Source organism: Penicillium subrubescens, assembly GCF_028828155.1.
Source record: "Penicillium subrubescens strain IBT 31985 chromosome Unknown utg000005l_segment0_segment0, whole genome shotgun sequence".
In the NCBI taxonomy this organism is placed as follows: Eukaryota; Fungi; Ascomycota; class Eurotiomycetes; order Eurotiales; family Aspergillaceae; genus Penicillium; species Penicillium subrubescens.
Window position 1 is genome coordinate 5452644 of NW_026643155.1, and position 27879 is coordinate 5480522.

The 27879-nt window shown below is 49.2% G+C and overlaps 11 protein-coding genes across 11 annotated transcripts; 6 read left to right on the plus strand and 5 right to left on the minus strand.

Moving 5' to 3' along the window:
- Positions 1-384: 384 nt before the first annotated feature.
- On the minus strand, positions 385-1497 carry N7473_008521 (sialidase family protein; the record flags this gene model as incomplete). The annotated part of the gene is made up of 1 exon (XM_057154461.1): positions 385-1497. The coding sequence occupies one exon, from the start codon at positions 1495-1497 to the stop codon at positions 385-387; it is 1113 nt and encodes a 370-aa protein (XP_057008799.1).
- Positions 1498-2126: 629 nt separating this feature from the next.
- On the plus strand, positions 2127-3086 carry N7473_008522 (Short chain dehydrogenase atnD; the record flags this gene model as incomplete). Its single annotated transcript, XM_057154462.1, has 1 exon — positions 2127-3086. One exon carries the CDS (start codon positions 2127-2129, stop codon positions 3084-3086), a length of 960 nt encoding a protein of 319 aa, XP_057008800.1.
- Positions 3087-3853: 767 nt separating this feature from the next.
- On the plus strand, positions 3854-6307 carry N7473_008523 (non-ribosomal peptide synthetase; the record flags this gene model as incomplete). The annotated part of the gene is made up of 1 exon (XM_057154463.1): positions 3854-6307. One exon carries the CDS (start codon positions 3854-3856, stop codon positions 6305-6307), a length of 2454 nt encoding a protein of 817 aa, XP_057008801.1.
- Positions 6308-8263: 1956 nt separating this feature from the next.
- N7473_008524 (uncharacterized protein) lies at positions 8264-9084 on the plus strand (the record flags this gene model as incomplete). Its single annotated transcript, XM_057154464.1, has 3 exons — positions 8264-8288; positions 8363-8447; positions 8517-9084. 3 exons carry the CDS (start codon positions 8264-8266, stop codon positions 9082-9084), a joined length of 678 nt encoding a protein of 225 aa, XP_057008802.1.
- Positions 9085-9889: 805 nt separating this feature from the next.
- Positions 9890-10787, minus strand: N7473_008525 (uncharacterized protein; the record flags this gene model as incomplete). Its single annotated transcript, XM_057154465.1, has 2 exons — positions 9890-10415; positions 10486-10787. 2 exons carry the CDS (start codon positions 10785-10787, stop codon positions 9890-9892), a joined length of 828 nt encoding a protein of 275 aa, XP_057008803.1.
- Positions 10788-12900: 2113 nt separating this feature from the next.
- On the plus strand, positions 12901-14019 carry N7473_008526 (enoyl-CoA hydratase/isomerase family protein; the record flags this gene model as incomplete). Its single annotated transcript, XM_057154466.1, has 4 exons — positions 12901-13223; positions 13278-13388; positions 13444-13800; positions 13869-14019. The coding sequence occupies 4 exons, from the start codon at positions 12901-12903 to the stop codon at positions 14017-14019; spliced, it is 942 nt and encodes a 313-aa protein (XP_057008804.1).
- Positions 14020-14281: 262 nt separating this feature from the next.
- N7473_008527 (presequence translocated-associated motor subunit PAM17) lies at positions 14282-15494 on the minus strand. The gene is made up of 2 exons (XM_057154467.1): positions 14849-15494; positions 14282-14782 (listed from the first exon to the last, which is right to left on the minus strand). The coding sequence occupies exons 1-2, from the start codon at positions 15377-15379 to the stop codon at positions 14606-14608; spliced, it is 708 nt and encodes a 235-aa protein (XP_057008805.1). The 5' UTR covers positions 15380-15494; the 3' UTR covers positions 14282-14605.
- Positions 15495-18077: 2583 nt separating this feature from the next.
- N7473_008528 (androgen-induced gene 1 family protein) lies at positions 18078-19353 on the minus strand. Its single transcript, XM_057154468.1, has 7 exons — positions 19215-19353; positions 19108-19145; positions 19005-19028; positions 18739-18931; positions 18622-18673; positions 18393-18552; positions 18078-18343 (listed from the first exon to the last, which is right to left on the minus strand). Exons 1-7 carry the CDS (start codon positions 19290-19292, stop codon positions 18142-18144), a joined length of 747 nt encoding a protein of 248 aa, XP_057008806.1. The 5' UTR covers positions 19293-19353; the 3' UTR covers positions 18078-18141.
- An 844-nt stretch (positions 19354-20197) lies between these two features.
- Positions 20198-22726, plus strand: N7473_008529 (fungal specific transcription factor domain-containing protein; the record flags this gene model as incomplete). Its single annotated transcript, XM_057154469.1, has 3 exons — positions 20198-21554; positions 21620-22578; positions 22640-22726. 3 exons carry the CDS (start codon positions 20198-20200, stop codon positions 22724-22726), a joined length of 2403 nt encoding a protein of 800 aa, XP_057008807.1.
- A 508-nt stretch (positions 22727-23234) lies between these two features.
- N7473_008530 (uncharacterized protein) lies at positions 23235-24602 on the plus strand (the record flags this gene model as incomplete). The annotated part of the gene is made up of 3 exons (XM_057154470.1): positions 23235-23335; positions 23475-23529; positions 23590-24602. 3 exons carry the CDS (start codon positions 23235-23237, stop codon positions 24481-24483), a joined length of 1050 nt encoding a protein of 349 aa, XP_057008808.1. The 3' UTR covers positions 24484-24602.
- Positions 24603-25139: 537 nt separating this feature from the next.
- On the minus strand, positions 25140-27136 carry N7473_008531 (NAD(P)/FAD-dependent oxidoreductase; the record flags this gene model as incomplete). Its single annotated transcript, XM_057154471.1, has 7 exons — positions 26583-27136; positions 26364-26522; positions 26192-26301; positions 25973-26132; positions 25778-25884; positions 25407-25715; positions 25140-25326 (listed from the first exon to the last, which is right to left on the minus strand). The coding sequence occupies exons 1-7, from the start codon at positions 26862-26864 to the stop codon at positions 25140-25142; spliced, it is 1314 nt and encodes a 437-aa protein (XP_057008809.1). The 5' UTR covers positions 26865-27136.
- Between the last annotated feature and the right edge of the window lie 743 nt (positions 27137-27879).

Consider the following 27879-nt stretch of genomic DNA (forward strand, 5'->3'; position numbering starts at 1 on the left):
TTTTCAACATCAAAATTTGTTCGATTCAATTATTAGTTATCGAGGCCAGAATCGTCTGGGAAACACAGATCAGGTGTTGCACCCGTTTCCTACTTGTTCTGATGAGAACCGATGCCTTCATATGATGAAGCGCGGAGCGATTTTGTTGAGATTGTGTTCTATATCTATAAATGATGCTAGTGTCCACTCCATGGACAAGCCGGCAGGTGAAACAAGCTGTCTTGATGCTTGAGCTTACTCTGTTGCATTGTTGGTATTGAGGAATCTATTGCCGGGTCTCAACGGGCTCTCCGTCCTCACTTCAAGCAACCAACAATCTATCAAGAAATATTGTGAGCTAATTCTAACGCTTCCCGAGTGTCGTTAAAATAATTCGTAAGTTATTCAACGAGGCTGCCAGGAAATAGTCTTCGCAAGAGGCCCACCACGATCATAAGTGACCAGCGCAGTATGGTGATCCAGTGCCAGCACTCCTGGCCAGAAGCTGGAGGCCGGCGAAATAACCTGGGGCTCACTCCAACGAACCTGGCCATTTTGAGGTGGACCCGCGAAAACGGCCTTGATAGACGCATGCTTGACCCAGTCTACCTGATGTGAATCCTCATCAGTCATGAACACAACCACCATGGAGCCATCTGCAAATCCAGAAATCTGCGGTGACCCCGCATTATGTCCTTGGCGGGGTCGGAACACTTCATGCCGATTTTGCCAGGTTGCGCCATCGTCGTACGAGATCAAGGCTTCGACGTTAAAAGGTCCGTATCTAGTGGTCTCAAAGACCATGACCAATGCCTCGCGACCATTGTCAAAAGTAGTCGCGATTCCATTCATACCGTCGCGTAAGGGGTCTTGGTCCCCGTGTAGACAGACCGGCTGGCTCCATGTGCTACCTTGGTCATGTGTAACGACAAGCATGGTACATTGATTGTTGTGGGCGAACTCTTGCGAGTAGGTTAATTGCACCTCGCCCCGTCGACCGAGTCGCATGAAAGGCTCCCATATTCCAAATGGGGGGCTCTTCTCTGCTGCCTGGGCTGCGAATTGCCAGGTACGCCCTCCGTCCATGGACCTGCAGACGGTAATCCGGAAATGCGTGGGACCATTAGGACCTAGATCGTGATTGCGGAAAGCTGCCAGAACTACCCCGGGAGACGCCTCGAGGAGGAACATGTTGTCCACATCACCGGTCGCCCGCGTTACTTCGGAGAAGTTCTCAAAGGTGCGTCCATGGTCGGTGCTACGGGCAACACAAAGGGCATGTTGCCCATCCGGGAAGCGGGTGAAGGAGGATAGGATAGAGCCATCGGAGAGTCGAGCTAGGCGGGGATAGGTACCATTGTTGGGAGGTGAGGAGAGCGGGCGCTCATCGTCGTGAATGAACCCACAACCCGGTAGATGGTGGCCAGTCGGTGCAGGTGGGTAACCCTGTTGGCCTTGCTGGTCCTCATGGCCCACACCTAAGGCGTTCAGTACTTTCTGACGGAAATGTCCAGGCATCGTGATGATGGCGATATTGCTTGTGTTTAGGGGAGAGTGAGGGTGAAAAGAAGTTCTGAGATGCTGGAGGGTGAATGTTACGTCATGGCCGAGCCTTGTTGGAGAGTCTCTGTGGAGATGGTGGAGATGGAGACGGGAGAGATGAGATACCTGAAGAATGGACGCAGTCTGAAGAGTGTAAACAATCTCTGCGCAGTGAGGGATAACGGTGAATATATCAGTCAGCAATCATCTTGAGACTTGAAGTGATGATCCCTCTGCCTTGTTCTTCGTCCATCCCGAAACTCCGCTTCACCACCAACACCAAGACCAGCCAGGGTCCTCATCGTGGACAGTTTATTCCCACGGACAATTGATTGCACCGAACGACACGATAAGCAGGATCAACGTGACCAAAAAGGCTATTTTTCAGTCCGTATTTACGGTGTTAAGGAAGAAAAGGAGTTCGGTTTTTGCAGAGATCGAGGGTCCGGACTTATCGCCGTGTAATCTCCGCCCGTTCCCAATGGTTTGCACGTCACCATTTGACTACCTGGACAGAAAGTTTCGAAGAAGAATATAAAAAGAATGGAACAGTTCGTGGGTGAGGGTATTTGATTCAACTCAGACACTACTCAAACATCAACATCATGGGCTTCCTCTACTCTCAACTCTTTGTCCGACCGACATATCCCACCCGGTTATTCGAGGGCCAAACAGTCCTTGTCACTGGTGCCAATGTGGGACTGGGCCTCGAGGCTGCTCGCCATGTCGTCCGACTGGGTGCTGCTCGAGTGATTCTGGGGGTGCGCAATGTGCCTGCAGGAAATGTAGCCAAGGAAGAAATTGAGACTTCGACGCGCCGCCCTGGAGTCGTCGAAGTATGGGAGGTAGACTTGGCCTCTTACAGTTCGACCCTGGCCTTTGGCGATCGAATCGCCCAGTTGCCGCGCCTCGATGCTGCAATTCTCAATGCAGCTCTAGCCACGCCGACCTTCCAACTGGCTGAGGGCTATGAACGATCCATTACCGTGAACGTGATTAACACGCTACTTCTCGCACTCCTCATTCTTCCACGACTGAAGGCCACTGGACAAGAGTTCCCAACATCCCTGCCCCGTCTCGCCTTTGTGGTTAGTGAAGTCCATGCATGGGTGGAGTTCCCTGAGTGGAAAGACACAGACAAGGTCATGCAGATTCTGTCAGATCCTGCAAAGGCCAAGATGGCCGAGCGATATCCCCTGTCAAAGTTGCTGGAGGTGCTGCTCGTGCAGGAGCTGGCTGGTCGAACCCGCGGCTCCGATGTGATCATCACAATGGTCAATCCGGGCCTCTGTCATTCAGCTCTTGGTCGAGAGGCGGGCTGGGGACTTTTCATCATGAAGCTAGTACTTGCGCGATCGACTGAAGTGGGATCTCGCACCCTGGTCGCTGGAATCTCCACCGGTATCGAGGGTCACGGTGCCTACATGACGGATGCTACGGTAGATAATACCAGCTTGTCTCCATTTGTGCGCAGTGAAGATGGCCGCCTAGCTCGAGAAAAGCTTTGGAAGGAACTATCAGCCATCCTCGAACCGATTCGACCTGGGATTATGCAGAACATCTGAATTATGTCGGAAAGTTGAATCATGAACAGCATGGGTAATTGTGAATATGATTGTTTCTGTTATTAATGCGAGGAAGTTCCTCTTGTACCATAGTCATAATCAACTACACTTGATTTAGCAATTCTGAAAATTGAGACTCTGGGTTCATTGAACGACTTGGGCATACATACTGCAAGTTCAACCACGACGGGACTAGATCGGGGAATTTCAGCTTGTGCAATGCGGGAGACACGTTCGAGTCATAACCAATTAGCACCCCGAGTTCCCTCTCGGGGGATCTGCACCTGGTAGTCACCTAATTTAGAGCGGGGATTTTATCTGCATTGCTTCTCCATCGTTCGCTGTCATTGGCAGAGTTCGACCGGCAGGAGTTGCCCCGTTTGTGCTGCATGGTTTGTGACAGCTGCAGCTATCAGCCAGCCCGCTTACAAACAGAGCCGCTAAGAGCAAACAACACCTCGATCTGGACATCGCATGGCGCGAACGAGTGGGATATGTGAGTTCATGCTGAATTACGAGTCGTGGCGCCTGCGACTTAGGATATTCTGAATCCCCCCCTTGTTCATCAGGTCACAACAGGCACCAATACTCGTCACCATGACAGAGTCAACCTTAGCCAGCCATACCCGCCATACCCATGCCGGTGAAACGCCCCTTCAGCTGAAGAAATGTGGAGGTACAAGTTCATAATCCGCGAGTGTCCTAGTAGTTGCTGTGCGGATAATTTTGTTTTCTCTGTTCAAGCCTGATACAAACACTCAGCCACCATGGCTCCTATACTGTTAGACTCCAATAATGCTGATACTCAGAGCAATGGAGTGTCAAAGCTCCAGGAGCCACGGTCGGGACTGGAATTGGTGCTTAATGAACGCTGGCAAAGTCTTCTGTACTTGATCGAGGCGCTTGATGCTCCAACTGCCATCAAAGACGAGCATTTTGATGTTCAGCTTCAGCGAGTGCTACAATTGGCATGGGTTGTCACTATGCGCGCCTTTGCATCCTCTACAACACTCTATGTGGGACAGAAATACCTCAAAGGCCAGTGCTTTGTTGGCGAGACACAAGACTGTGCTGAATCTACGACTCAAATCCATGTCGATACTTATGAGACACTGCAGAATCTCTTCGCGCAGATGATCAAAAGTCTCGAAGCGATATCGCCAAAACTTTTGACAACCCATGTCAATGGATTTTCCAAGACCGTTGATGCCCGTGCCATGTTCAATACTACTATTATTTACCGGCAACAACCAATACGTGGGTCTGAAAACGGGGTTAAAGCCTGCATGAACCGATGCCACTCTTGCTGTCCACAAGCCATTTCTGAATACCTGGACGATGAGGTTCCTGTATCGGGACTTCGACTGGACATTCAACGAACCACCAACAATCATCTTGTCGCTCGACTCGACGGGGGCATCACTTTCAGTAACCCACCATTGGCCACTAGCTTACTACGTAGCTTCAACCAGGCCCTCTCGTCAATCGTGTCTCTCCCAAAACAATCTATTGGCACGGTTGAACTGTGCTCGATGCACGACCGTGAGCATATTAGTAGCTTTACTCGCTCGCTTGCACCGGCTCAAGATGCACTTCTGCATGACCTTTGCTTGCGACATGCCACAACAACCCCTGATGCACTTGCCGTTCGTTCCTGGGATGGCGATCTCACCTATCTCCAACTCAATGATTATGTCTGCAGACTAGCTCACTGGCTATCTGGGAAGGGAGTTGCACCGGGGGTCTTTGTCGCATGTACTTTCTACAAATCGACATGGGCGATTGTGGCCCGTCTAGCAATTCTCATGGCTGGGGGTGCCTATCTTTGTGTGGATGCCCGCGATCCACCCCCATACCTGGAGTCAGTCTTGGAGAGAAGCCGCATTCAAATCATGTTGACCTCGACGGGCTTTGCTCAGAAATATGCAAAAAAAGTGGATGTTCATTTTGAAGTGAGCGAGTCGTCTCTCCAGGCCCTTCCGTCGTTCCCTGATAATCCTAGCTCTACGGTCACACCGAATGATGCCTGTGTGGTACTTTTCACATCTGGCAGTACTGGTAATCCCAAGGGAATTATCCAAGAGCACCGGAGCTATGCATCTGCGCTCACTGATTACATCCGTGTCATGGGGATGGGACCGCACTCCCGACTGTTTCAATTCGATGCATACGCATTTGACATCAGCAATAATGACCTTCTCGCTCCTCTAATTGCCGGTGGCTGCTGTTGTGTACCCACCAAATCCATGACCATCCCTGCACTGATGAGGGACCTGGATGAGCTGGAGGCTAACATAATGTTTGTGACGCCATCAGTGGCGGTTGAGATGGATCCCGATCTCGTCCCAACACTTAAAACGATGTGCATTGGTGGAGAGCCTCTATCCGATACTGTTTTAACCAAGTGGATGAGCCGTGTCCGTGTGATCAATCAGTACGGAATGGGAGAAGTTGCATCTCTCTGTGCTCATAACCCCAATCTTCAGCTTGGTCGTGGAGCCGTCGTTGGGCGCCCGGCTAGTGGAGCTATCTGGATTGTTAGCCCTGACACTCCAGATCAACTTATGCCCGTCGGCGCCGTGGGAGAGCTTCTCATTGAAGGACCTCATATCTCGCGGGGGTATCTCGATCATGTATCGGGTAAATCGGAGAACTTTCTCGCTACACCTCCAACCTGGATGGCTCAGATTCATTCCGACCGCCCATCACATCGGTTCTATCGCTCAGGCGACCTAGGCCGGTACAACCACGACGGCACAATCGAGCTCATCGGCCGGAAAGACACTATGCTGAAACTTGACGGTGCGAGAGTAGAAGCCGGCCAGGTCGAATTCGTTCTTCGCAAGCACCTATCCACAGGCGACGTCGCATTGGTGGACGTTCTCGGCACCGTGGATGGAGTCAGCGAGCGCATTATCGGCGTCTATCTCTACCTCGCCAATAACCCAATGAATTTCGAAGAGGGCCCCGTGGAAGAAATGCAATTTCGGGCAATTAAGGACCGCCATGCCATCTCCTCTCTTACACAGGCTATGAGCAATGAAGTTCGACAGAGTCTGCCCCGGTATTATATTCCCAGTTTGTTTTTGCTTATTGAGCGTGTGCCGCGCACTAAATCGAAGAAGACTGATCGGCGAAAGCTCCATATGCTGGGGCAGGCTTATTATATGGCTCATCGGGAGGAGTTGAAAGATATTATTCACTGGCCTGAATGGGTTTGATTGTGAGATCCACGCGCGGCGCTCATTGGGATGGGAGTAATCAAGTATTCATGTTTTTATGCTTTTGAGTTTTTGTTTACGATGTCTACAATTTCTGAAATGCATCCCCTCATACTTAACCGATTAGGCTCCTGGCTCGTGTTGGATAGGTATCCTGATGACAGTCCTTCGGGGTCTTTTATCACGGATCCCTCAGCTATTAAGAAAGACGGTTCAAAAGATATTTAGAAAGATCTTTCACCAAAGGGAAAGTTAAAGGGTATAGATTTACATAGCAAACCTGTTTCTCCAGTCTAGATATCAAGGATGCTATGGATGTACCTATTCTTCACTTTGTCCAGAAGGGGTACAGTTACTAGTATGTCGTGCGAAAGCACAAGTTGCCGGGCGATTAGCTCCACCTTAAACCTCCATCCCCAGGGTTTGTGCCCTTCGCTCCATACATGTTGTCTTGAGGTTTTGTTACGAGATATTTGATAAATCCATATATTTTTTCGAGTATAAAGCATAGTCCACGTAATTGCCCCTTGTTCGTTTCTTATGTTAATCTGGTTCCATCTTGGCGTCCTTCCTGTCTGGTTCAGAAAAGGACGATCAAGAGCAATAATGAGACCAGAAACAATCAAGACCATGAGTCAAACTCTAAGATGGATCGGATACCAAGCCCACTCCACCCGGCCAGAGTTTCGTCGGACTTACCTTGGATATTCCGAGGTATTGCCTGACATGCTGAAATACACCTATCAATTCGATCGCTTTCGGAAAGGATCCTCTCCAGGAGGATATCACCTGCAGCTTATACGCACGTTGAACATGCAGCAGGTCGTTCCTTGTCTATAAAAGTCGAGGAGACCAACTCGAACCTATAGACATGGTTCTTAGGAATCAGTATCTCAGCACTCCACCCTGTGCTCACCCTTGAACAACGAAATGATATCATTCATCCCCCAAGGTGGGGCCCAACGTAGAACGAGTAGGCCACCCGGCGATCAGGGGGACTTTTTTTGGATATCATTCATGGATAATTCCACACTACTGCATACCCGGGAAATTTGCAGTAATAAAGTATGGATCTTCACAGAGAGCCTCATGTCTACTCAAGCTCAAACACAGCCAAGACCTATCCGCTATCGTACCTGCACCACCCGTCTCAAGTCGACGATCAATCCTGATCCATCCACAATGAGGGTATATAGCAAGCTCGGTCTCGCACCGAGAACATGCCTGTGTTCCAACATCATTCTTTCCCTGGCCATTGAGGGCACTTTCTTTTCATCACTCTCTACATTCGTTCTTTGATAGACTGCTGGTACAGTCATTTTCCCAGAGTATCATTCCTTATATCTATCTCATTTCTTTCTTTTCTACGATGACCCTCCAAAGAACCATCCTAGTAGCCTTTGCGCTCTTGGGAGCCACTGTTCAGGCTGCAGGCGTTTCCGGTACTGCCTTTGGTTTCGCGACAGGTACCACTGGCGGCGGCAATGCGACGCCCGCCACGCCCAGTGACATCTCGCAACTCACCGAGTAGTTGACCGACAGTACTCCTCGAGTCATCCTAATCGACAAGGAATTCAATTACCTGAACAGCCAGGGCAAATGCACTGACTGCAAATGCTGCATTCCAACTCGTGTGGTAGCTCGGGCCAGAATGCTATCGATCTGGACTCGTCGTCCTGGTGTGGAAGTATCCGACCACGCCTTGTGCCTATGACAAGGCTGCTATTGAGGGTATCAATGTGACCTCGAATAAGTCTATTGTGGGCGTTAGTAGTACCGGTGTCATTCGAGGCAAGGGTCTACGCCTGTTGAATGGTGTTAGCAGTGTGATCATTCAGAATATTCATATTACTGAGCTCAACCCCCAGTATATCAGGGGTGGTGATGCTATTATCCCGGGATGGCACCGACAAGATCTGAATTGACCATGTCAAGATCTCCTTGATTGGTCGCCAGATGTTTGTGGCTGGATTTGAGGCTAGTAAGTGCAAAAACTGGAATTCTTCCATTTGAGATATCGTTCACCGGGCATCGAGGTTAATCTTATACATTCAGGCGGGCGTGTCACTATCTCTAACAGTGAGTTTGACGGCCAGACAACTTGGTCTGCTTCCTGCGACGGTCACCACTACTGGACAGTGTATGTTTTCCATCACGGTTTTTTAGAGCTCTTTTGTCATCTCCTGATCTCGGCTAACTATGATCCCAGTTTGGGCTACGGTAAAAACGACAAGGTGACATTTACTGGCAACTACATCCATCATACCTCCGGCCGCTCCCCCAAGTTGGAGTTCAACAGCTACTGGCACGTCTACAACAACTTCTGGTTCAACAACACCGGCCATGCCTTCGACGTTGGTGAAGGTACCAAAGCTCTTATCGAAGGCAACGTCTTTCAACAAGTCAAGACTCCATTTTTGGAAGACAGCTCCCCCGGAAAGACCTTTGCCGTCACCTCGAGCGACAAGTCGACTTGTGATTCTAAGCTCGGTCGTACATGCGCTGTCAACACTTTTACTTCCTCCGGTACTCTATCTGCCGGCGATGAGACTGTCCTGTCTAGCTGGCCAAGTGGCGAGTCTGGTATCGACGTTCTGGACGCCGACCAAGTCAAGTCCTCAGTGCTAAGCAATGCTGGCATTGGAAAGCTCAGCAGCTCAAGCTCTTCCAGGAAGGTCCGTCAGTTCGATGTTCCTGCCCCATTGGCTCCTGTTCTCTCCTCTGCGGATCCTGGAGCTACTCCTTGTGCAACGCCCAGTGGTGCTGCACCCACCTAAGTGGACCTGGAAGACTATCGGTGTCACGCCTACTCCTCAGCCTAGTGGTCCTCCACCTCCTCCTGAGCCCAGCCACGGTGCTACTGGTAGTTCCTTTTTGGCTTCTTCTAGAGTGCTTACACTGTGGGGTCTAAGATGATCAGTCCTAGTATTGGGCAATGATCTCTACTCTACGTTATTGCCGTCATTCAGAAGTACGGTCTTGATTTTAATTTATCTTCTTTCGGTCAGGAATGCTTTCGAGGATTGATTTACGAGTCTATTCTTAGTCTCTGTTGAGAATCAGCCGGCTACCCGACTGATTTATTTACATTCTTGAGGCTACCCGGTGGCGGCCTCCTTTCTCATATGGCTCCCCATGTCGGCATGGTGCCTCGATCAACTTTTTGATCCATAGATGTGTAGAATCGTCTTCGATCACACCCAGAGTGATTTTTGCTATCACTTCCTTCTTTGATTTCCTCAACGTTCCCTGTTTCATCGCCTGTAGTGGCTTTTGCGGTGTTGAATCAACTCGCGCCAGTAGTAGCTCTCTGTATGCATGAGAACGCTCCCGCTGGAGCTCGGATGGGTGTAAGGTGAGCCCACCACCGGAATAAATGGCTGGCAATACTAGCCCGGCCCTGTGTGGTATAGGTGACTATGCATGCCGTGATCTTCACAGATTTCTGGCTGTCTGAATTTAGCCACCACAGTTCCCCGCCTTCTGGGAAGGACAGAGAGGACGATGGTCAATGAGGCGCGCTGGACTGTGTGTGCTTGATGAATATTTCCCAGATGAAATCTTTCTTCAGCGATACAGTCTTCATTGGTTGTATGTCCAACCGATCGGGTCTGCTGGGATGAAAGCGCCCTGCATCTCCCGAAAGTTGTGCATCTCATGTTCTCCTTGAGCGGGGCCAAGCTGGTCCGCGCCGATAGTGAACCCGGCACTTGCATCTACCGGCAGCCAGTTGGATGTTTGGCGGGTACTTCCGTCTGGCATTTCCAGAGTTGTCGGATACTCTTCGTCTTCAAAGTGACATGAAGAATTGGAATAGGCAAGCCTATCTGTCATTGTTGTATTTGTGTTGGGGGAGCCCGGCGATCGAGATGATTGCAAGTCTTCGGCGTCTTGGTCGGTCTCCCAGCGGCCAAATGAGGCATGGCTGGTCTCTGGTGTCCCGCACGGGTCGGAGATGGGAGACCCTGGGAAAGCTGGGAAATTTGTGGGCTGCACCGATGGGGTCATGAAGAGGGCTCGTTGAGTGGCCATCAGGGAATTCCACCGTTGTCGCTCTACATCGTGGACTAACGGGTCGGCATATAGTTGTTGTTGATCATAGACAGGGCTAGAGAAGTTAGCACCATACGAGACATTTAATTTCACACCGTCGAGCCCCCAGGTTGCTTAGTATTTACCTTGAGTCCTCCCAGTTCTCCCACTTGCCGCCAGCAGAGTGGATCGTCAGGCCCGCCTCCACCCACGATTGCGGATACCGTTGGGTCTCCGCCACTTTTGAGTATTCGCCCTTAGCATTCCAGCCCAGCTGGTCCGCCATCCATGGGTCAAGATCACCTTGCACAGCAAAGGGGAAGTCCTGATTTCCCATCATGAAGCTCGGACGGAGCTCTTCGTGGGCCACGATGGGTACCAGACCCTCCGTCTCATGGCTAGGAGCGTCCGTCACGCACCAGGGCTCCAATTCGTACCCAGAGGCCATGCTTGCGAGTTTGTATTCTCCAAGATTTGGAGAAAAGGTCGAACAAAGTGTTTGCGGTAGCGAGACAATGAAAATATGAGCGACAATGAAACTATTCACAATCACAAATAAAAAAGCAAATGTATAGACTTCAACGCGATGCGATCATCCCGCGCGTAGAAAAAACAAATTCCCCGCAAACCTGGGGACATCCTGGCCGACGGTTTAAGTAAAAAAAAAAAAAAACTCCAGAGAGCTAAAGACTAAAAGCGAAACTCGAAATTGCGGAGAACCTGCAAGCGACATGAGCAAAAGCTCCGAAGCGAACAGCTCGAGGCGGCAAATTGCAGTCATCGGCACGGCAGGATCCCTGGAAACCGATGCAAATGCTGCAAATACTGCAAAGGGGAAGTCAATTAACCGAGTTTCTCCCAGACTTCCCCGGATTGTGGCCCACGGATCGAACCGAGCGTTAATTGAACCCAATTCGATGCGCCAATCGGCGCATTCTACCACGGCTTCGGCAAGAACATGTTTTAACCGACCACAATCCCCCGCAAAGCAGAAGAAACCCTACCGAAGGGGCTGATGCGGAGTAACCATTGTTCAGGGATCAGGAACCCCAGAACGGCGAATCGACCGCTGGAGACCGGGGAAATGGAGAAAAATGAGCCCAGCTGGGCTCATAACGTGATCATCAACTGATCATGCTTGATCATACATGAGACCTTCCCTTCTTGGTACGGTGTTGACCCTCTTCACGCAAGGTACATTCATCTCCATGCGGAGAAGAAGCGCCCGGGGCCTGTCGATCGAATCTATGAATCCAACAGGGGATTTTAGCCAGCTGCCAGCCCTCGTGCAGGCTGGCATTTTACCGTGCAATTTTAATTCATTGCCGAGCGTGTATATTGACTTGCAGGCTTCTAAAGAGCTCTAGAAATGGGCTGAATAGTCGCTTTGGTAAAGAATAGCCGGTTGGGCCTCGACAGACAAGGCGTATACAACCTGAGACTATTAATCTTCAAGCATTTATTTAGAATCGTTCTCGCCCATGGGTGAGATCCTCTCTAGATCTCTCTCGATCAAACAGACCCACTCCTGTTAAGTTCTCTTGTACGGAGTAAAGTCTCTAAAGATCTGCACAACTGTGGACCAGAATGAACTGAACCACCTGACCAAGGCAAACCCATGAGAACAATTTTGTGGATTCAGCGATCGGTTCTAGAAAGGCTTAGTGGAACCTTTGCAGTGGCAAGCTCTCAGCTGGGAGTACTTGTGGCAATAAACAAGAGCACTTCGCAAGCCACTACTATGGCTGAAACGAGCTTTGCCTTACATGGACTACCATATGGTCGGTAACTTCAGCCGATGCCCCAGTATTTACTCGTGAGGAGTTGAGAACATGTTATGCAGACCCACTGCAGGATAGTTAAGATCACAACCTTACGCTCACCCTCAGTATTATCCTTTACGCTTTGCACGGAACAACAACCGTGTCGCATAAATTCTAGCATATATTGGGCTATATCTGTATACCTTGAGAGTATAGCCCTGGCACCTTGGTGGAATCGATGTTAGGTGAGTACCAGCCCCTAGCACTATGATTGGGATAGGTGCGCATTACATCCGTATATCGATGTTCAGAACGATGTTCAAAACGACTTATCCATTCAGATGTGATATACGACCAGCCTCTGATTTGTATGGGCAAGGACGACTCCCGTTCTATGGTCACCTGAACGTGGTCGAAAGCTTCCCCTCTGCGGGGAAGTTGAACGAATGCATGACACGCCATTTAATCTCCCGCCTACTCAAGGAACCACACTTCAGACAATCTGAGCCATTTTCTGGCCCTGTATACATCTACATAACAACATTGTATATTATAATCCTCATGATGCTATGAATGCAATTGCATAGCTGATTACAATACTTTGTTGATCAAGTGATCTTTGCGGGGTCCTCACGCTCCACCAGCCGAAGCCGAGGTCGAACATCTGCTTGCCGAACACCATCTATAAGCTCATATATCCCCAACCAACAATAGTTTCAAAGTTGGTATTGGTCAGAAAAATCAAAGAAATAACTTCTCTGTCTAATTTCAAGCTAGAAAATCTCATATCCGCACACCATGATCTTCGACCCAGCCCCCATCGAGCTCCCGGCCTCGTACGAGACTGTCCCAACGTCCGGTCATATCAAAATCTCGCATCACCCAGCTGGTGCACCATCAGTAACCCCAGTCATCGTCGTTACTCTCAACCGACCGGCCAATAACAATGCCTTCACTGGGCAGATGGTCTATGATTTCGAAAAGTTCTTCCCCATGTTCGACGTCGACGAACGGGTCAAGGTTATTGTCTTAACGGGCGCGGGCAAGATCTTCTGTGCCGGTGCGGACTTGGATATTGGCTTCAGTAGCAACCGAGAACGTCCAGCTGATCACCGTGATGGGTAGGTTGACACCTTGTTCCTTCGAAGGGGGCCATTAGGTGCTAATGAAACTAGCGGTGGACGTGTTGCACTAGCTATCCATCGCTGCCGCAAGCCAACTATCGCAGCTATGCAGGGCTCTGCTGTGGGAGTTGGGATGACCATGACTCTACCAGCTGTTATTCGGTGAGTCCCTCAAGCCGTCTTTGGCAACGACCTTGTCCGAGGCTAACGTGACTAGTATCGCCTACGAAAAAGGAAAGTACGGCTTCGTGTTCGGTCGGCGCGGCATCATCATGGAATCTTGTTCCTCCTATTTCCTGCCTCGCTTGATCGGCTTCTCGAATGCCAGCTATCTCGTGAGCACTGGTGGTGTCTTTCCACCCAATTCGAAGCATTTCGGCGATTTATTCAATGAAATTCTGCCCGATCCCTCACAGGTTCTACCCCGGGCGCTCGAACTAGCCTCGGAGATTGCAGAAAATGTCAGCCCGACGTCGCAGTATCTTAACCGTGCCCTGATGTGGCGCAATCCTGGGACTGCAGAGGAGGCTCATCTGTTGGAATCGGCTGTCATCTGTCACACTTTTGGCTCAGAGTATGTGGCCCCCGTTCTTGCCTAGGCAGCTTAGTTGTTGATATCTTGTTCCGCTGACAATGGTATAGGGATCAGAAAGAAGGTGTCAAGGCCTTTTTCGAGAAGCGTAAACCAACTTTCCGGGCGAATTTGGATGATGACCCGCCTGTTAATATGCCATGGTGGAGTGAAGTCGATACCGGGCGAAACCCAAAGGCAAAGGCTCCGTCAAAGTTGTAAATGTCTGGTTTCTGCAAAGACTGCTCTGGCTTTAACTGTCCAGGATTACGCACCTCGATATCACAATGCATTCGACATGATTAACAGGCTATAGTCAGCAAGTAGAACATCATTGGTCTCATAGATGCATGGGAAAAATATCATCTTAGTATCTTGCACTTGGATTCTGTATTTTGCGGTTTCGGAATAATCGTACCGCCACTAGGGATCGATTTACGGTTGGTGGCCGTGTTCGTTGCCAGCACAATATCTTGACTTAAATGACGAGGTCAAATACTATCACGAGGGAGGTAACAAGGGGAAATTACAAATAAAACCCCCAGGCATCACGAAATTTCAAACGAAAGAGATAAGAGAAATGGGAGTTCATTGACGGTGATACCAAAGATCATTTTCAAGTACATTGCAATCTCCCGGCTTGCCCGCGTCGCTAATGAGGTTAAAAATCAAAACACCGATTCCATAGAAAAGAGAAATTTGCCCTGCTTGGGCCAGAATCCGCCGAATCCAGGCAGTTTGAACCGTATACACACAAATAAAAGAGAAAGAGCTGATGCCTCTCCATCATCTCAAGGTAGGAGCGAAATTAGGCAATGAAGTTACGGCGCTTGCGGTTGTATGCTCGCTGATCCTTGAGCCACTGTCGGTATCCCTGCACGCTGCCAATCTTTTCGCCGTAGTAATCGGGGACAGGGTTCGCAATCGAGTTGGTGGACGGGTCAACTCGGAATCGCTTGATACGGTCGAAGAACTCTTTCTCTTTCTACGACAGCGGGAACAGGTTGTTAGTCCAACTTCAAGCTTCGATACGAGTTCGTGAAAAACTTACTGTTGCCACGGAAGGCTTATACCGGCGGTAAACCAAGCCCCAGACACCATTGCCAACAGCTGGGCCAACCAACCAGCCAATAGCACCACAGGCAGCGGTCGCCATACCGAGAACGACGAACGGATCCAGGCCCATCACCTGGGCACCCAGAGACTCCAAATCCTGCGATGAAAGAACCTGCACACCGACCGAGGTAGAGACGAGGGAGCTAATAATCGAGGACGACAGGGAGTAGCGACGGCGAGAAGCTCGGAGCTTGAAAAAGGAATCCCAGTCGAGCTTCACCTCATCCTTGGCCCCTGCAGAGGTGGACTGCGCACGCAGACCAGCTGGGCGGCTCTGTGAAAGGGTAGAAGCTCGAACATGAGGTCGGAGGTCCTGGTTTTGGATGGCACACGACGGACGGACGGCAGTCGAGTGGAGGCGAGCAAGTTGCGCCGATGCTCCTTGTGAGCCAATTTGAGAGGTACGGGCGACGGCACCGGCCGTAGAGAGGCCCATACGGCCAGTGAAAATTGAGCGAACGGACATGCTGACAGAACTCGAGTGTATCTTTTTCGCCGCGGAGTCGTTGCAAACCAGAGATTGCGTTGTTAGCAAGGGAAGTTGACAGAGCTGCCCTGGAACAGCGGTTACGTAATCTGACCCATGCGAGAGGGAATTGATAGGGACACAACAGCTTTTTACTACTGGCACAACAATTATGTAATACCCGCATCACATAATCAATTTTGCCAAGAATCTTTACCATACATTACCGCAGCAACTGCATTACTTACCACTATAGCAACTACATTCTATCAACTGCTACTACTATAAGAGCTTCTCTTTCACTGATTCCATTTCATATTATTTACATAGCCTATTATACCCTGCATGAACGAATTGTATGGCCAATTTCTCCGCAATTCGAGCACTTTGATGGCACTTTCTTTTTGATAACCCTTTGATCTGATGTGTTGTTGTCTTGGTTTTGTTTCCTTTGTGGCAGTGATAATATAGGCTCAAGTATTGGCAGATACTCTGATACCTCATTATCATAATCGATTCGCCAGAATTGATGAATATCGCTTAATGGAATTGGCTGATGTGTTGATAATAAGCTAGCGATTCGGTGAGCACATGGAAGGCCCATTGTCCTAGTGAATATATTAGTACAGTTAGATAGTGGTGCTTCAGGGGTAGCTCTCTTAGCTATATAAGCTTGATTAGAGATTAAGGATATTGAATATCGGGATGTTCTCTTTGTAATATTCGAATAGAGAAAGTGTGAGCAGAAATTTAGCGTTTTAATCCGATCTTCTGCAAGATCAGACGAAAGGTTATAATGTTGAGCTTCTAATGCATTGTTAATTCGTTCAAAAACAAAGAGTATATCACCTGTTGATCCCCCTATATACTTTTTTAAAATAGCATGAGAGCCTTCTACTCGTGAGGTTGCCCAATTTCCAAAATGAAGATATTGCCCTACCCACGCCCTAATAAACATCTCTTTATAGGTTAGCCAGGTATTTTTTACATATCGAAGAGCAGCAGGGGCAATTTGACTAAAATTAGTCTCAAACTTAGCTAGTTGATCTTGATATTCAAAAGTAGTGGATGAATTAATAAGGCTTTTCCACGATTGTATAAAAGCTTCAAATTCGTCATTCGAAGAGAAATACTGCTTCGTCTTTGCAAGCACATTCTTATTTATATGCCAAACGCAAAGTAAGTGTGGACTTTTCGGATAAATCACTTTAATTGCACCTAATAGAGCAAGGTCTCTGTCAGTGCAAAGGACTGGGGGAAAGGGTAAAGGATTAAGCCACGCAAAAAAGGTTTGTAGAGTCCACTTATAACTCTCTTCCTGCTCATTTTGCATAAAGCAAAAAGCAATACTAAAAGATAAATTCGACGGTGAAAGGCCGATAATATGTAAAAGAGGCATCTTATATCGATTCGTCTTATAAGTGCAGTCTAATAAAAAGACCCTATTATACTGGTTAGCAAGTCTAATTGATTCAGGGTGAGCGAATATAAAGAAAAGGATATGGCCATCACTATCCTGCTTAAATTTGTATCTCCAATTTTTCTGTTGAAGCGTTTCTCTTAGAAATTCGAGCGGTGTATAATTTCCAAGCTTCTTGCGTCTTAAGTCTGTTTGAATATTATAGATATCTCTTGGTGTAATTAGGACAGTAGGATCTTTTCGTATTAGACCAAGGATATGCTGTGGCTTTGATCCGATATCAGAAAGAGACTGGATAGTCTGGTTTTGATCTTTAGTTAACTGTCGACGTCGTGCTATAGAATGACCAATCATATTATCATCAGCTTCATGGTTATGAGTAGAGTTTCTGACCTGGATCTCCCATTGACCACTGTTAAGCTTCTTCGCATAGAGACGAAAAGGGCATCCAATTCGCTTAGTGCTTGTTTTCCGGCGCTTTGCACCGTCTGGAGCATTGATTCTATCACAGTAAACACCGCCTCTATCACAACCAAAGGTGGTATTCCTGCTTGGATTTGATGATATAGTAGTGATCGCGTAGCCATGAGATAGTGCATGCTGCTGTATAGAAGCAATTAGCTGCTCTCTAGTCTCAAAGACCTCTTCATTCGGTGGCTCCATTATTGAATGAAGAAGCAGATGAAGAAGCAGATGAAGAAGCAGATGAAGAAGCAGATGAAGAAGCAGATGAAGAAGCAGATGAAGAATGAATCGAAAGTGAGACTCAGTAGAAGAAAGTGAGACTCAGTAGAAGAAAGAGAGGCTCTTATAGTAGTAGTTGATAGAATGTAGTTGCTATAGTGGTAAGTAATGCAGTTGCTGCGGTAATGTATGGTAAAGATTCTTGGCAAAATTGATTATGTGATGCGGGTATTACATAATTGTTGTGCCAGTAGTAAAAAGCTGTTGTGTCCCTATCAATTCCCCATGCGAGATCCAGGTCCCGCCTAGACCCGACCTACATATTGGATAGAACCCAGTGCGATCTTACGCTCAGAAATTCGAAAACTTGGATGAACTCTCTCATAGATAAAAAATAGTCGACGGCGAATTTTTTTCCAGAGTAGAGTAAACTGACTGCCTTAGATTCTACCTGAGTGGGTACGAAAATTTTTGGATTTCGCAAACGGAGAATCGGGCTTTACCTACGTTGGATCCAAGATATATATCCGGCTGCTTTGCAGGTGGACAAACCTGGAGTGCCCTCGAAACAGGTAAACTTAGGCAAGAAATTCCATTGAAGATAATCTCAGACGAAATGGATTTTCATTCATCTAATCCACAATTCTAATTTATGTCCTTAGAGGCAGTCGACTTCAACTCCCTCCGTCTTTTTGATATCACCCGGGCGAGATTGAGGAGGCAAATCGTTGCCAAAGCCATTCACATGACCATACAGCCGCTTCAAGGTGACAGTGCTCAAGGCCATCACAATAGCACTCATAGTAAAGAGACCAATTCGTCCAAAAGTGGACAACTGTTCAAAGATGGGATATGGGTACCTTCAAGATAGTAAGTATAGCGATAGGGAATACCAGTCGACTGACTTACCAGCCATTATATGAGAAGCATTGCTCGACCCAGAACCAGTATCCAAAGGCAATGGTGCCAGACAAGCCCAAAGAGGGCAGTGCAGAAATGGTCCAAGGTGGGGAGAGTAGCAAAAGATCCACCAACATCACAATGGACGGGACTGCATGGAAGCCGAGATCTGTGGCAGGTGTTAGCGTGTGGTCCCCACCATTCTCGGCATGAGCCGCCATTAGTCTTGTCAACATACCAGCATGTAGTGGGATTACGGCCCATTCCGGGAGCACTAGACGTTCATCGATCTGAACATTCGGGGTTGTTCGGTTAGATGGGTTAATTAGGGTGAAACGATTATGTCTCCACTCACTAAGCGCAAACCCCAGTAGAGCACACTGATTAGCACCTCCAGAGGAGCACAGCACACCGACATGAGGTTCTTGATCAAAAACAGTCGCCGTGACATTGTCACATCAGCGAGGAAGGCCATGATGAATGTCAGTGTCGACAGGCTTAGCCCAATGACGGTGAGATACTGGAAGTGCCAGCCGTATGCCTCATTTCTGAAGTCGATTAGCCATGTTCAAGTGGCTGAGAAATTAATTAATCTCTCGCTCCGACGGGTTCAGAACTCACGCTTGGTTGGGGTTCTCATGCATGCTTTAGAAGCATTGTTAGCGCCGATTTTACGTAAATGAACGCCTTTGCTAGCCCCAGAAGCCACATGGAATGAACATACTATTTGAAAGACAAAAAGAAGCTCACCAGACCCGTTGCCTGCTCATGTTAGCCATGGATTCTCGAAAGGATGATCAGAAGGTAGAACCACGGGACGGGGGGTCATACATGGACCAGAGCAGAAAGGCCCCTGGAAGGACTGGGCCATCGCTGTAATGGATGATGGAGATGGAATGAATGAGCCATTTTCCTAGGGGTTTGTGCGGAAGAGGTCAATTAATTGAGTTTGAAAGTTGGCGTAGCTGGGAAGAACTACGGAGTAACACCAACCTGTCTAGGGAAGGCGGAGGCTATCGGGCCCAGCTAGGGACCCGATCACCGCTATGACGCACTGCACGTGACCGGCATGCCGCGGGATGCCGCCTCGGAGTTAGGGTTTTTCCGAATCACGGCTGATTCAGCTCTTATCTTTCGCTTCCCCACACTTTCCCACGAGGGCTAGATACGAATCCTTCTTTGCAACTCGTGCTCTGTTGCTTCGTTCTTTTCCCTCTGGCTGGAGGCTGAAGTGGTTGAAACAAGTGGGCCATCCCTGTACCCCGGATTTTTAATCCCTCAAAAACTTGGCCACGTGAGACTGTCCCCCGGATCGTCGCTGGCCTAACTGTTCCCTGCATTCTCCCCTGTAGATAAGGTGAACAAGCATCTCTGCTATTGATACCGCTGCAGCGGGACCCTGCTTTCCCTCGGGCACATCTCCCTCCCACACCTCGATGTGCTTGTATACTAGGTGTGGGTGTCTGATCGATTATCGTTTCGTTGCGACTTGGGGTCAACACAATTGCAAACGCCGGAAGCGAATCAATCGCAGGTCTTGACGTGTTCTGCATGGCTGTGGAATCGGACATACAACCCAGTGGCTGTCTCAAGCCTATCTCTTCTTCTTTAATCGCATCGTCGCCTGCATTTTAGATCGGCTTGGAGGTGCAATGCCTCGCCCTCGACGACCTGGCGCGCCAGAGCCTAAGCGGAGGAGCCGAAAAGGATGCTGGTGAGTTGCTTGCGTTTGAATGATCATCCCTGCTTGCCACAAGACTAATCATTCGTCAAGGCCATGCAAGGCTCGCAAAGTGAAATGGTAACGCAACGAAATGTGGACCTCCTCATCTCGACCCCGGCTAACAGACGATCATTGCAGCGGCGAAGAAAAGCCCTCTTGTCTCAACTGCCAAAGGCAAGGGGAGTCGTGCGACTACAGTGTCCGCCTCAACTGGGGCGGCCGAACCAAACGACCCTCCGTCGATTCTCCCACTTCTATTTCCAGGGGATATGGCGGTACGTTGATTGGCTTTGCTGATCCAATGCGGACCAGTGCGGTTGACTCGGCCGAGGCCCCCTCATCAATCCCACCAGGGAACAAGACCCCCGCAGATGGGTTCATCAATTTCAGATCCGGAGACCTTGGATCCCCCGGAGCCATATCACCTAATGGCGCTGCCACTTTTGGGGTCTTCGACTCCCCGAAGCCTCCAGTGCTATCGGAGAATGGGATTTCCCCCTCTCAAGGAGAGGTCCAATTTGCCGCGACATGGGCAGAGCATTCTCCCGTGACCCCAGCTTCATCAGGGTCCATGTCGCAGTACGCATTTGGGCAGAACTTTCATAGCTCATTTTCTCCTGCAGCAGACCAGGGGGTCGGTCTGCGATCCCTCTCTGCATTTGCATTTCATTCAAGCTCGGTCTCGCAGCCAGTATCCTTCCTGCGGAACTCAGTGGACATGACTAGCCATCTGTCGGATACGTCATCTCGCCCAAGTCAGAATGATGGCCAGATACCCGCAAGCCGTTCCTTGCCACATGATGACCATGGACTAAGCTTCTTATTGAATGATGTTTCTGGACAGGATGGCCCGTCTCATGAACCGACAGGCAACGGTGGGGTTTCGAGCTTGCTCCTTAATAGATCTCACCCATCCTCCTCTCCTGGGCATGATAGGCACACGCCTGCATCGACGCATGCTTCCAGGACTGATTCGCTTCGTTCATTCCATCATTCTGACAACCTGTGTGCCGAGGTCAGGGACAGTGATCATCCTAGGAATGAGTCCTTGGCAGCTCAAAGCAAATGGCAAGCCTATCTCACCAGTGTGACGGATAATTATGGCTTGGACAGCGGACGCCCGGATCATGACCTGGCCTTAAACAATGACCATGCTGCCATTGACATCAACTCTGCTGTCGAAAAAGTCAGCTCACAGGGTCGACAGGGCGGATCCTCATCGCCTACATCTATGCATAGCCTTCCGAGCCTGCAAAAGCCCGACTTCAGCGGGTATTATGCGTCTCCGGTTCCCGTTAATATCCCTCGATACCTGTCACCTCTTCCTTCGTCATTGTTGAAGAACCCGATCAACTTGTTGTATTTTCATCATTTCCTCAATCACACATCCAAAATGCTGGTCCCGCACGATTGTGATAACAATCCATTCGTGTCGGTTCTTCCGTCAAGTAAGCTTGCCAATCTCCCCTTTCTGGAAGAATTTCCGTCTTCGCTTCTTGTGCTGATTGAACAGTGGCAATCTCCGACCCGAACTTGCTGAATTTGGTGTTGGCATACTCAGCAAGTCACAGGGCACGATACCTGGGACATCCAGAACCTGCCAATCGTATAGCGCATTGGGTCAGCGATGTCTTTCCAGCATTGAGAGTTGCATTGGAAGCATCGAAAGAGGAAATTACCGACAGCCATCTGGCCACGGCTATCTTGCTATTGTCGTTGAAGATCGTTTGCCCTGGGACTTTTGAAGTTCCAATTCCCTGGCAGAGCCATCTCAAGCTCGCTCGAGATCTGTTCATTGCTCGAAGTGATCGTATTGCAAAGCCTGGGAATCGAATTGGCGCCTTCTTTGCCCGCTGGCTGGGGTATATCGACACCATGGGTGCCCTTTCATGCCGTCAGGCAGGTCCACCCTTGATGCTATACCACTCTGTTTTAGCAGAGTGTTGTCGCCCTCAAAGTCATGACGAGTATTGCGTTGACTGCTTCACCGGATTCAGTCCTCGCACTGGGTTCTTCCTCCTCCGTCTTGCTCAGCTGGTTCAACAATGCGATAATGAACGTTTCGACGAAATGGGTAATTTTCAACGGGGCTGGCACCCGTCTGCAGACATGGTAATGGAGGCTCAGGCCGTGCTTGGTGACTTTGATGACCTGAATGAAAGAGTTCATGCCGATCCGGACCATCATTTGGGAGTCGAGGGTGATGACATGATGGCCACAGAGGAAGCGTTTCGCTGTGCTGGGCTACTTCATCTTCACCGACGGGTACTTGAATCTTCTCCTGATTCCTTTCCTGTGCAAGACGCCCTTCGCAAGCTTGTCGGGGCTCTGGATCGCATGCGACTTGGTGCTTCAACCGAAGTTTGCTCGCTGCTCCCGTTGTTCACAGCTGGCTGCGAATCGCGTGATTCTTCCCAGCGGATGAAACTTCTCAACCGGTTCTTCGTTTTGGAGAAGTCGGGAATGAAGCAGGTTTGTTCCCTGTGAACCCCTTGTCTGCCATTTGATCTTGGAATCTAACACCTTTGAATAGATCCAAAATGCTCGGCAGCTGATGCAACACTGCTGGGATGACAATCTGCCATGGATTGCTATGGCTGAGGGAGAATTCCTTGGGTAGATCTTGACAGCCTTTGAAAGCTTTAATCGCATGCTACATCTTTTCAGCATTGTCGGTGTCTGGCAAATTGATTATGGCTGCACACTGAATGTGTATATGGTCCATGCTCTTGGCGTCTTTCAAAGTCTTCACTCTCTTCTCGTGTTAGCAATATTGTATTGACTTCTCTTGATTCTCTCTTACCTCTGATCTCATCAATCACCATTTCATCCTGATCACATTCTTTCTGATTCTTCTCCTCAGAAGCGCATTGGCACGAGAGGGAACATTCACCTGCAGTAGAAGCTGATCCTCCCACGTGATAAGCATAATCGCGACTTCCTTCTTATATCGCATCGTCTCCAGGCTCACCACCTGCTTAACCGCCTTGGGCCTCTGGGTCGTTTTCTTTTTCCCCTAATTTTCTTCCTCTCGCTCGACTTCTCCTCTTTTATCTCTTCAATCCCCCCTCCCTCTCTTCTTCTCTCCCCACCCTTCCTTGAGTTCGCCAGAAGAGAGTTCTCGCACCATGGACGAGCCACGTTCATCAACCGGAGCCTCGGCTCTGGTTACCGTGAACATCATGGACCAGCTCGACAATTTCGAATTTGCCGTGCTTCAGCCCACCAGGTACGCTCTCTACCATATCGTCAGAGTGGACTTTTGCGTCCGACCGTGACGTTATTCGGCTTCCAATATTCCATGTTATAAAGAACATTGGAACATCCGATACGCGAAATAATAATCTTTTTCTAACTCCACACTTTAGCAATGCCAACACCACTTCCACCCAGTTGCTCTCTGATGAACTGATCATTCGTGAGGTATGTGTTACTGTCAATGATTGTTTTGCTGAGACCTGGCAGTGCTGACTGCTCGAACAGGGCTCGCCAATTGATTTCGATGTGGACCTCGATGTGGACACGGCTGGCCTCACAGACTCTGTCGCTGTCGTCAACCTGGCCCAGTTCAATCTGCCCGAGACTGAACAGTCTCTTGGTATCTCCCACCGCGATGTCAATCTTGTGGCAGCCAAGACCACCCCCTCAACTGCGAATCCCCACCCCGAGGGGCTGAGATGGGTCATTCGCGAGTCCGGCGTCTTTGATACCCAGAAGGAAGAGATGTCCGCCGTGCATTACGGGAAGACTCACAACAGTCTCTTCAAGAACGTCCGCGACAATTCGTTCTTCCAGTGGGGTCTGCGATTTATCCCAAAGCCCGGCCAAGACAACATTTTCCGGACCCTGGTCATTGAGGATTTTCCAAATTCCGTCACCCTCGATCGGATTCTGCCTCAGATTCGCGGCGGTGCGGTCTTCTCGGCCTCGCTGATGAATACCTCGACCATCACTGGCTCTGCGACTGCATTGATCACTTTTGTTCATCAGGCGGGGGCACTGAACTTCCTCCGTCTCGTTTCGCGGGAGGGCTTTTTCATCGGGATCAGCCCCGCGAAGGTGCGCCCGGTCCCGACCCCGACTTACCTCATGTCCAAAGAAATCGAGACCCAGATCTATCATTTTGGCCGTACCCGCTGTGTCTTGGTTTCATCTCCCAGCCACAAGGCATTGAAGCAGGAGGTCTCCCGAGTGCTGAGCCAGTCTCGCGTGCGGCACAGCGTGGAGTGTTTTGGAGAACGGGACAATGACGGCGAAGTCACTGTTCGGTTCCATTCGGTTAAGTCGGCCTGGGCAGCGTGCATGACGCTGGCGAGTGACTCAAAGTTGCAGGGGGTTTCGATTAACCCTGCGTTCGACCCATGCTCGCTGCTGTGATCTACCCAATTTGATTTGCCTTATGAGGGCTTTGTTCATACCAATCGGCAACCCGGGGATGTGAAGCAGACAAGGAACCCACACCGGGGTATCATGGATGATTTTTTCTTGGGTCATCATATAATAGCTCATATTCAATGATGAATTTGCTTTGAATCAATGACCAGTAGTTGTAATCAGTAGCTCTCTACGTAGAGGGGAGAACATTAGATAGCGGAGTAATATCCCGGAGGTCTTCCCCGCTGTCGGAGCGGCGCCCGCGGTACGCGGGGCCGGCCGAAGAAGAAGAACGCGGACTGGAGAAAGACAATTCGACCTGTGATTAAAGCTATTTCAAACTCCATAATCGCTTCACCGCCTAAACTCAATGATCTTGAAGATATGGAGAAGAGACGAATACCGTGGGGCAGTTAGGGTTGGGAAGAGCCGTGCGGTGACGAAGACGGTGACGAAGATAGTCACTAGGTATAAGAAGTATAGATGTGAATGCGATGACATCCCGAGACCCTCCCTTGTTAAGTTCATTCGTCTCGTGATGGCTACCAAAGGACTATGGCGATTAGAAGACAATTTGATCAGCTATTCCACATCATCATTTCCAGATGCCAGCCCCTTGAACAATATTCACGAGAGATCCCACTCCAGAAGCCCCAGAATCATAACTTGGCATCATGATTCCAGCCTGGCATATCTGCGAGATCTTTGGCGGGAGCAGCCCGTCGAGACTTGAGAGCATCACCGCCAGGTCTCCACCTCCACTCCTTCGCCAGTTCTTGTGACAGAGACCCTTCGAGTACTTCGACGATGTGCTTGCCGATGTTCGGTAGAAGCTTGAAACTATGTCTATTTTGAACACCATGTCAGCAAAGTTGTATCTGTATAGACTTGTTGGAGTACCGTTCGTTCATGAACAAGATACTCACCCACTATCTCCCGTGGCCAAAATCAAGTTCTTCCATCGCGGGTGCTCGCAAATTAGCAGGTTGGCATCCACGGTATCTGTGCACCAGCACATGCTCCGGTTGAACAGTTCTGTATTCATGAATCGAGGAAGGAATCTCGCGATGGCTTTTCGAATGGTCTTTTCAGAGGCATCAGGATATGTATCTGTGGGATGTTTAGCATGAGACCGCGGGACAGATATCAGCTTTGGAGAGCTGGCTCCGTATGGCTGATGCAATTTGAAGCGAGAGAAACCAGGGAATTCGTCGCAGACTTTGATCACTCCGTGTCTGGAAGAACTGATGTTAGCAATGGCCTTGCAATTTGGAGGTAGTCATGCGTAATGACTGACTCGTTTGGTTCGAAGAAAAAGCCGTATTCTCCATCATATACGACAGGTGCATTCTTGTACTCTGCAGCTTCTTGTGATGTGAGTTGGATATGGGCAAAGACCCAGGCCTGGGCGTAGGAATCAGTAAGGATCAACGTTATTAGAAAGGTGCATTGGGATTTGCATAGATATGAACCATCAATTGACGAAACTTACCTTTGATACACACTGGCCCTCCAAATCAATCAATGTTGGACTCCAAGCGCCTGCTGCCAACACGATTTTATCTGCGAAATATTGGGTCCCGTCGGTGGTCTCCACGCCGACGCAGGTAAATCCATCTGCTCCAAACAACGGTCGTTTGAAGGTCCCAGCTCTATAGACCAGTGTCAGTAAAATGGAAATCTCCTAAACTTCAAACGCCGCGGTACGTACCCGCCGAATCCAAAATTGACTCCTTCTTGACGGAGAAACTCTCCAATAGCATTGATGGCTTTTGCCGCAGCTAGCCAGCCGCCATCACCGCAAAAGACACCCTTCCATCCCTGTTGAGCAAAACTTGATGAGCCTCTGCTAACAATTTACCTATGACAGGGCTTAGAATTACCTTGATCTGCTCCCGAGTAAAATGGGGTGCTTTTTCCAGAATTTCTTCCTCGCTATCCAGCCAGAAATTGGTTTTTTCCAGGCCAATACCCGCATCGAGCAACGACTGGTACTTTCGTCGAAGACTCGCAATTCCATCCTCTGATGACGAGCAGTCAATCTAGGCAAGTTGTCAACATTCCAACTGCCACAGTGTTGATTTGAGGATTCAATGACTAACCATGCCGACTTGGTGAAAGAATGACTTAAACAGAGGATCATTCTTCCACATATCCAGTGCCTCCAGAGACAATTGCAAATCTGGTGAATTTCGCAGTCGAATACTCATGATCTTATTCAAATCATGTCCCGCCGACTGCGCCGATGGAATGGGATATACATCCAGGACGGTGATGTTGGAAGGAGTATACCCGGACCGAAGCAAGTGCAGCGCGGTGGACGAGCCCATAGTACCACCTCCTCCGACCACGATGACCTTGGTGCTTGCACGGAGGTTTGCCATGTTTTTGCAATTGACCCAGATTGGGAATGTTCGGTCTTCTTGAAATACTGTGAACCAGATCACTGTAGCAGGTCAACACTTGTCGATAAGAGTTGGAGGAAACAGCTACGAAGAATGGACTGTGTGTAGACGAGGTTGAGTCGGTCCGGTCGATGAGACCATTCGGAGAGCCTCGTCATGTGAAGTCTTGTCTTGGGGTCGTCGGTGGAGCAGAAGATAGTGTAAAGGAGTAATCCATTCCGTGTAGGTCTATGCTGACAATCCGATATGCCAGGTTCGAGCTTCCGATTTCGCCATCCTCCGCCCTTGATACTCCAAATGGAGGAGAAGAGTCAGATCAATAACCATGCATTTCAAATGGTCAGACACTCGGTCGTGACTCCGGCGATTGCGATTGGTGTGAATGCCCCCACATCTTGCCGAGAATGTCGGATCAACGCGACGCTAATGCCGAGCCCGTTGGGGGATTTCGCTTGGACCTTCTGTCGGCCCCGAAACGAATTATTCAAAGCATCGAGACCCCCACAAGAGACCGTTCATGCTTGATAACGCCATTATATGAACATGTCGGACTCAGAGAACGCGGGGAATCGACCCGCCAACCAGTCCACAACTCTAGAGCCACGCGATAAGCGAATAGTCGGGGTTTATCGGTTAATTCAGGCTGATATGGATCTACCGACCAATCCTTCCAGGATGTCGCCCCAACGCGGCGGCTTGATCTCGGCATTGGCGTATGATTTCCGCCTGGACCTTCTGTCAATTTCAACATCGAGATAGATTGACCCCTGTCAGGTTCCCATATCACGTAGACAGACATACAGGGGTACTCCCAAAATCTGAATCGACCAGGGAAAACGCCCAACAGATATGCTCTCACTTATTGTTTTTTGAAAGGTTTTTCTATAGGTCTTCCAAAGGGTCTTCCTAAAGGTCATTTCATTTGCCTTTCTTGGTAGCTCAGGTATCATTTCTATTCTATAATTAACCTTGTGACTGGGAACATGATTCTAAA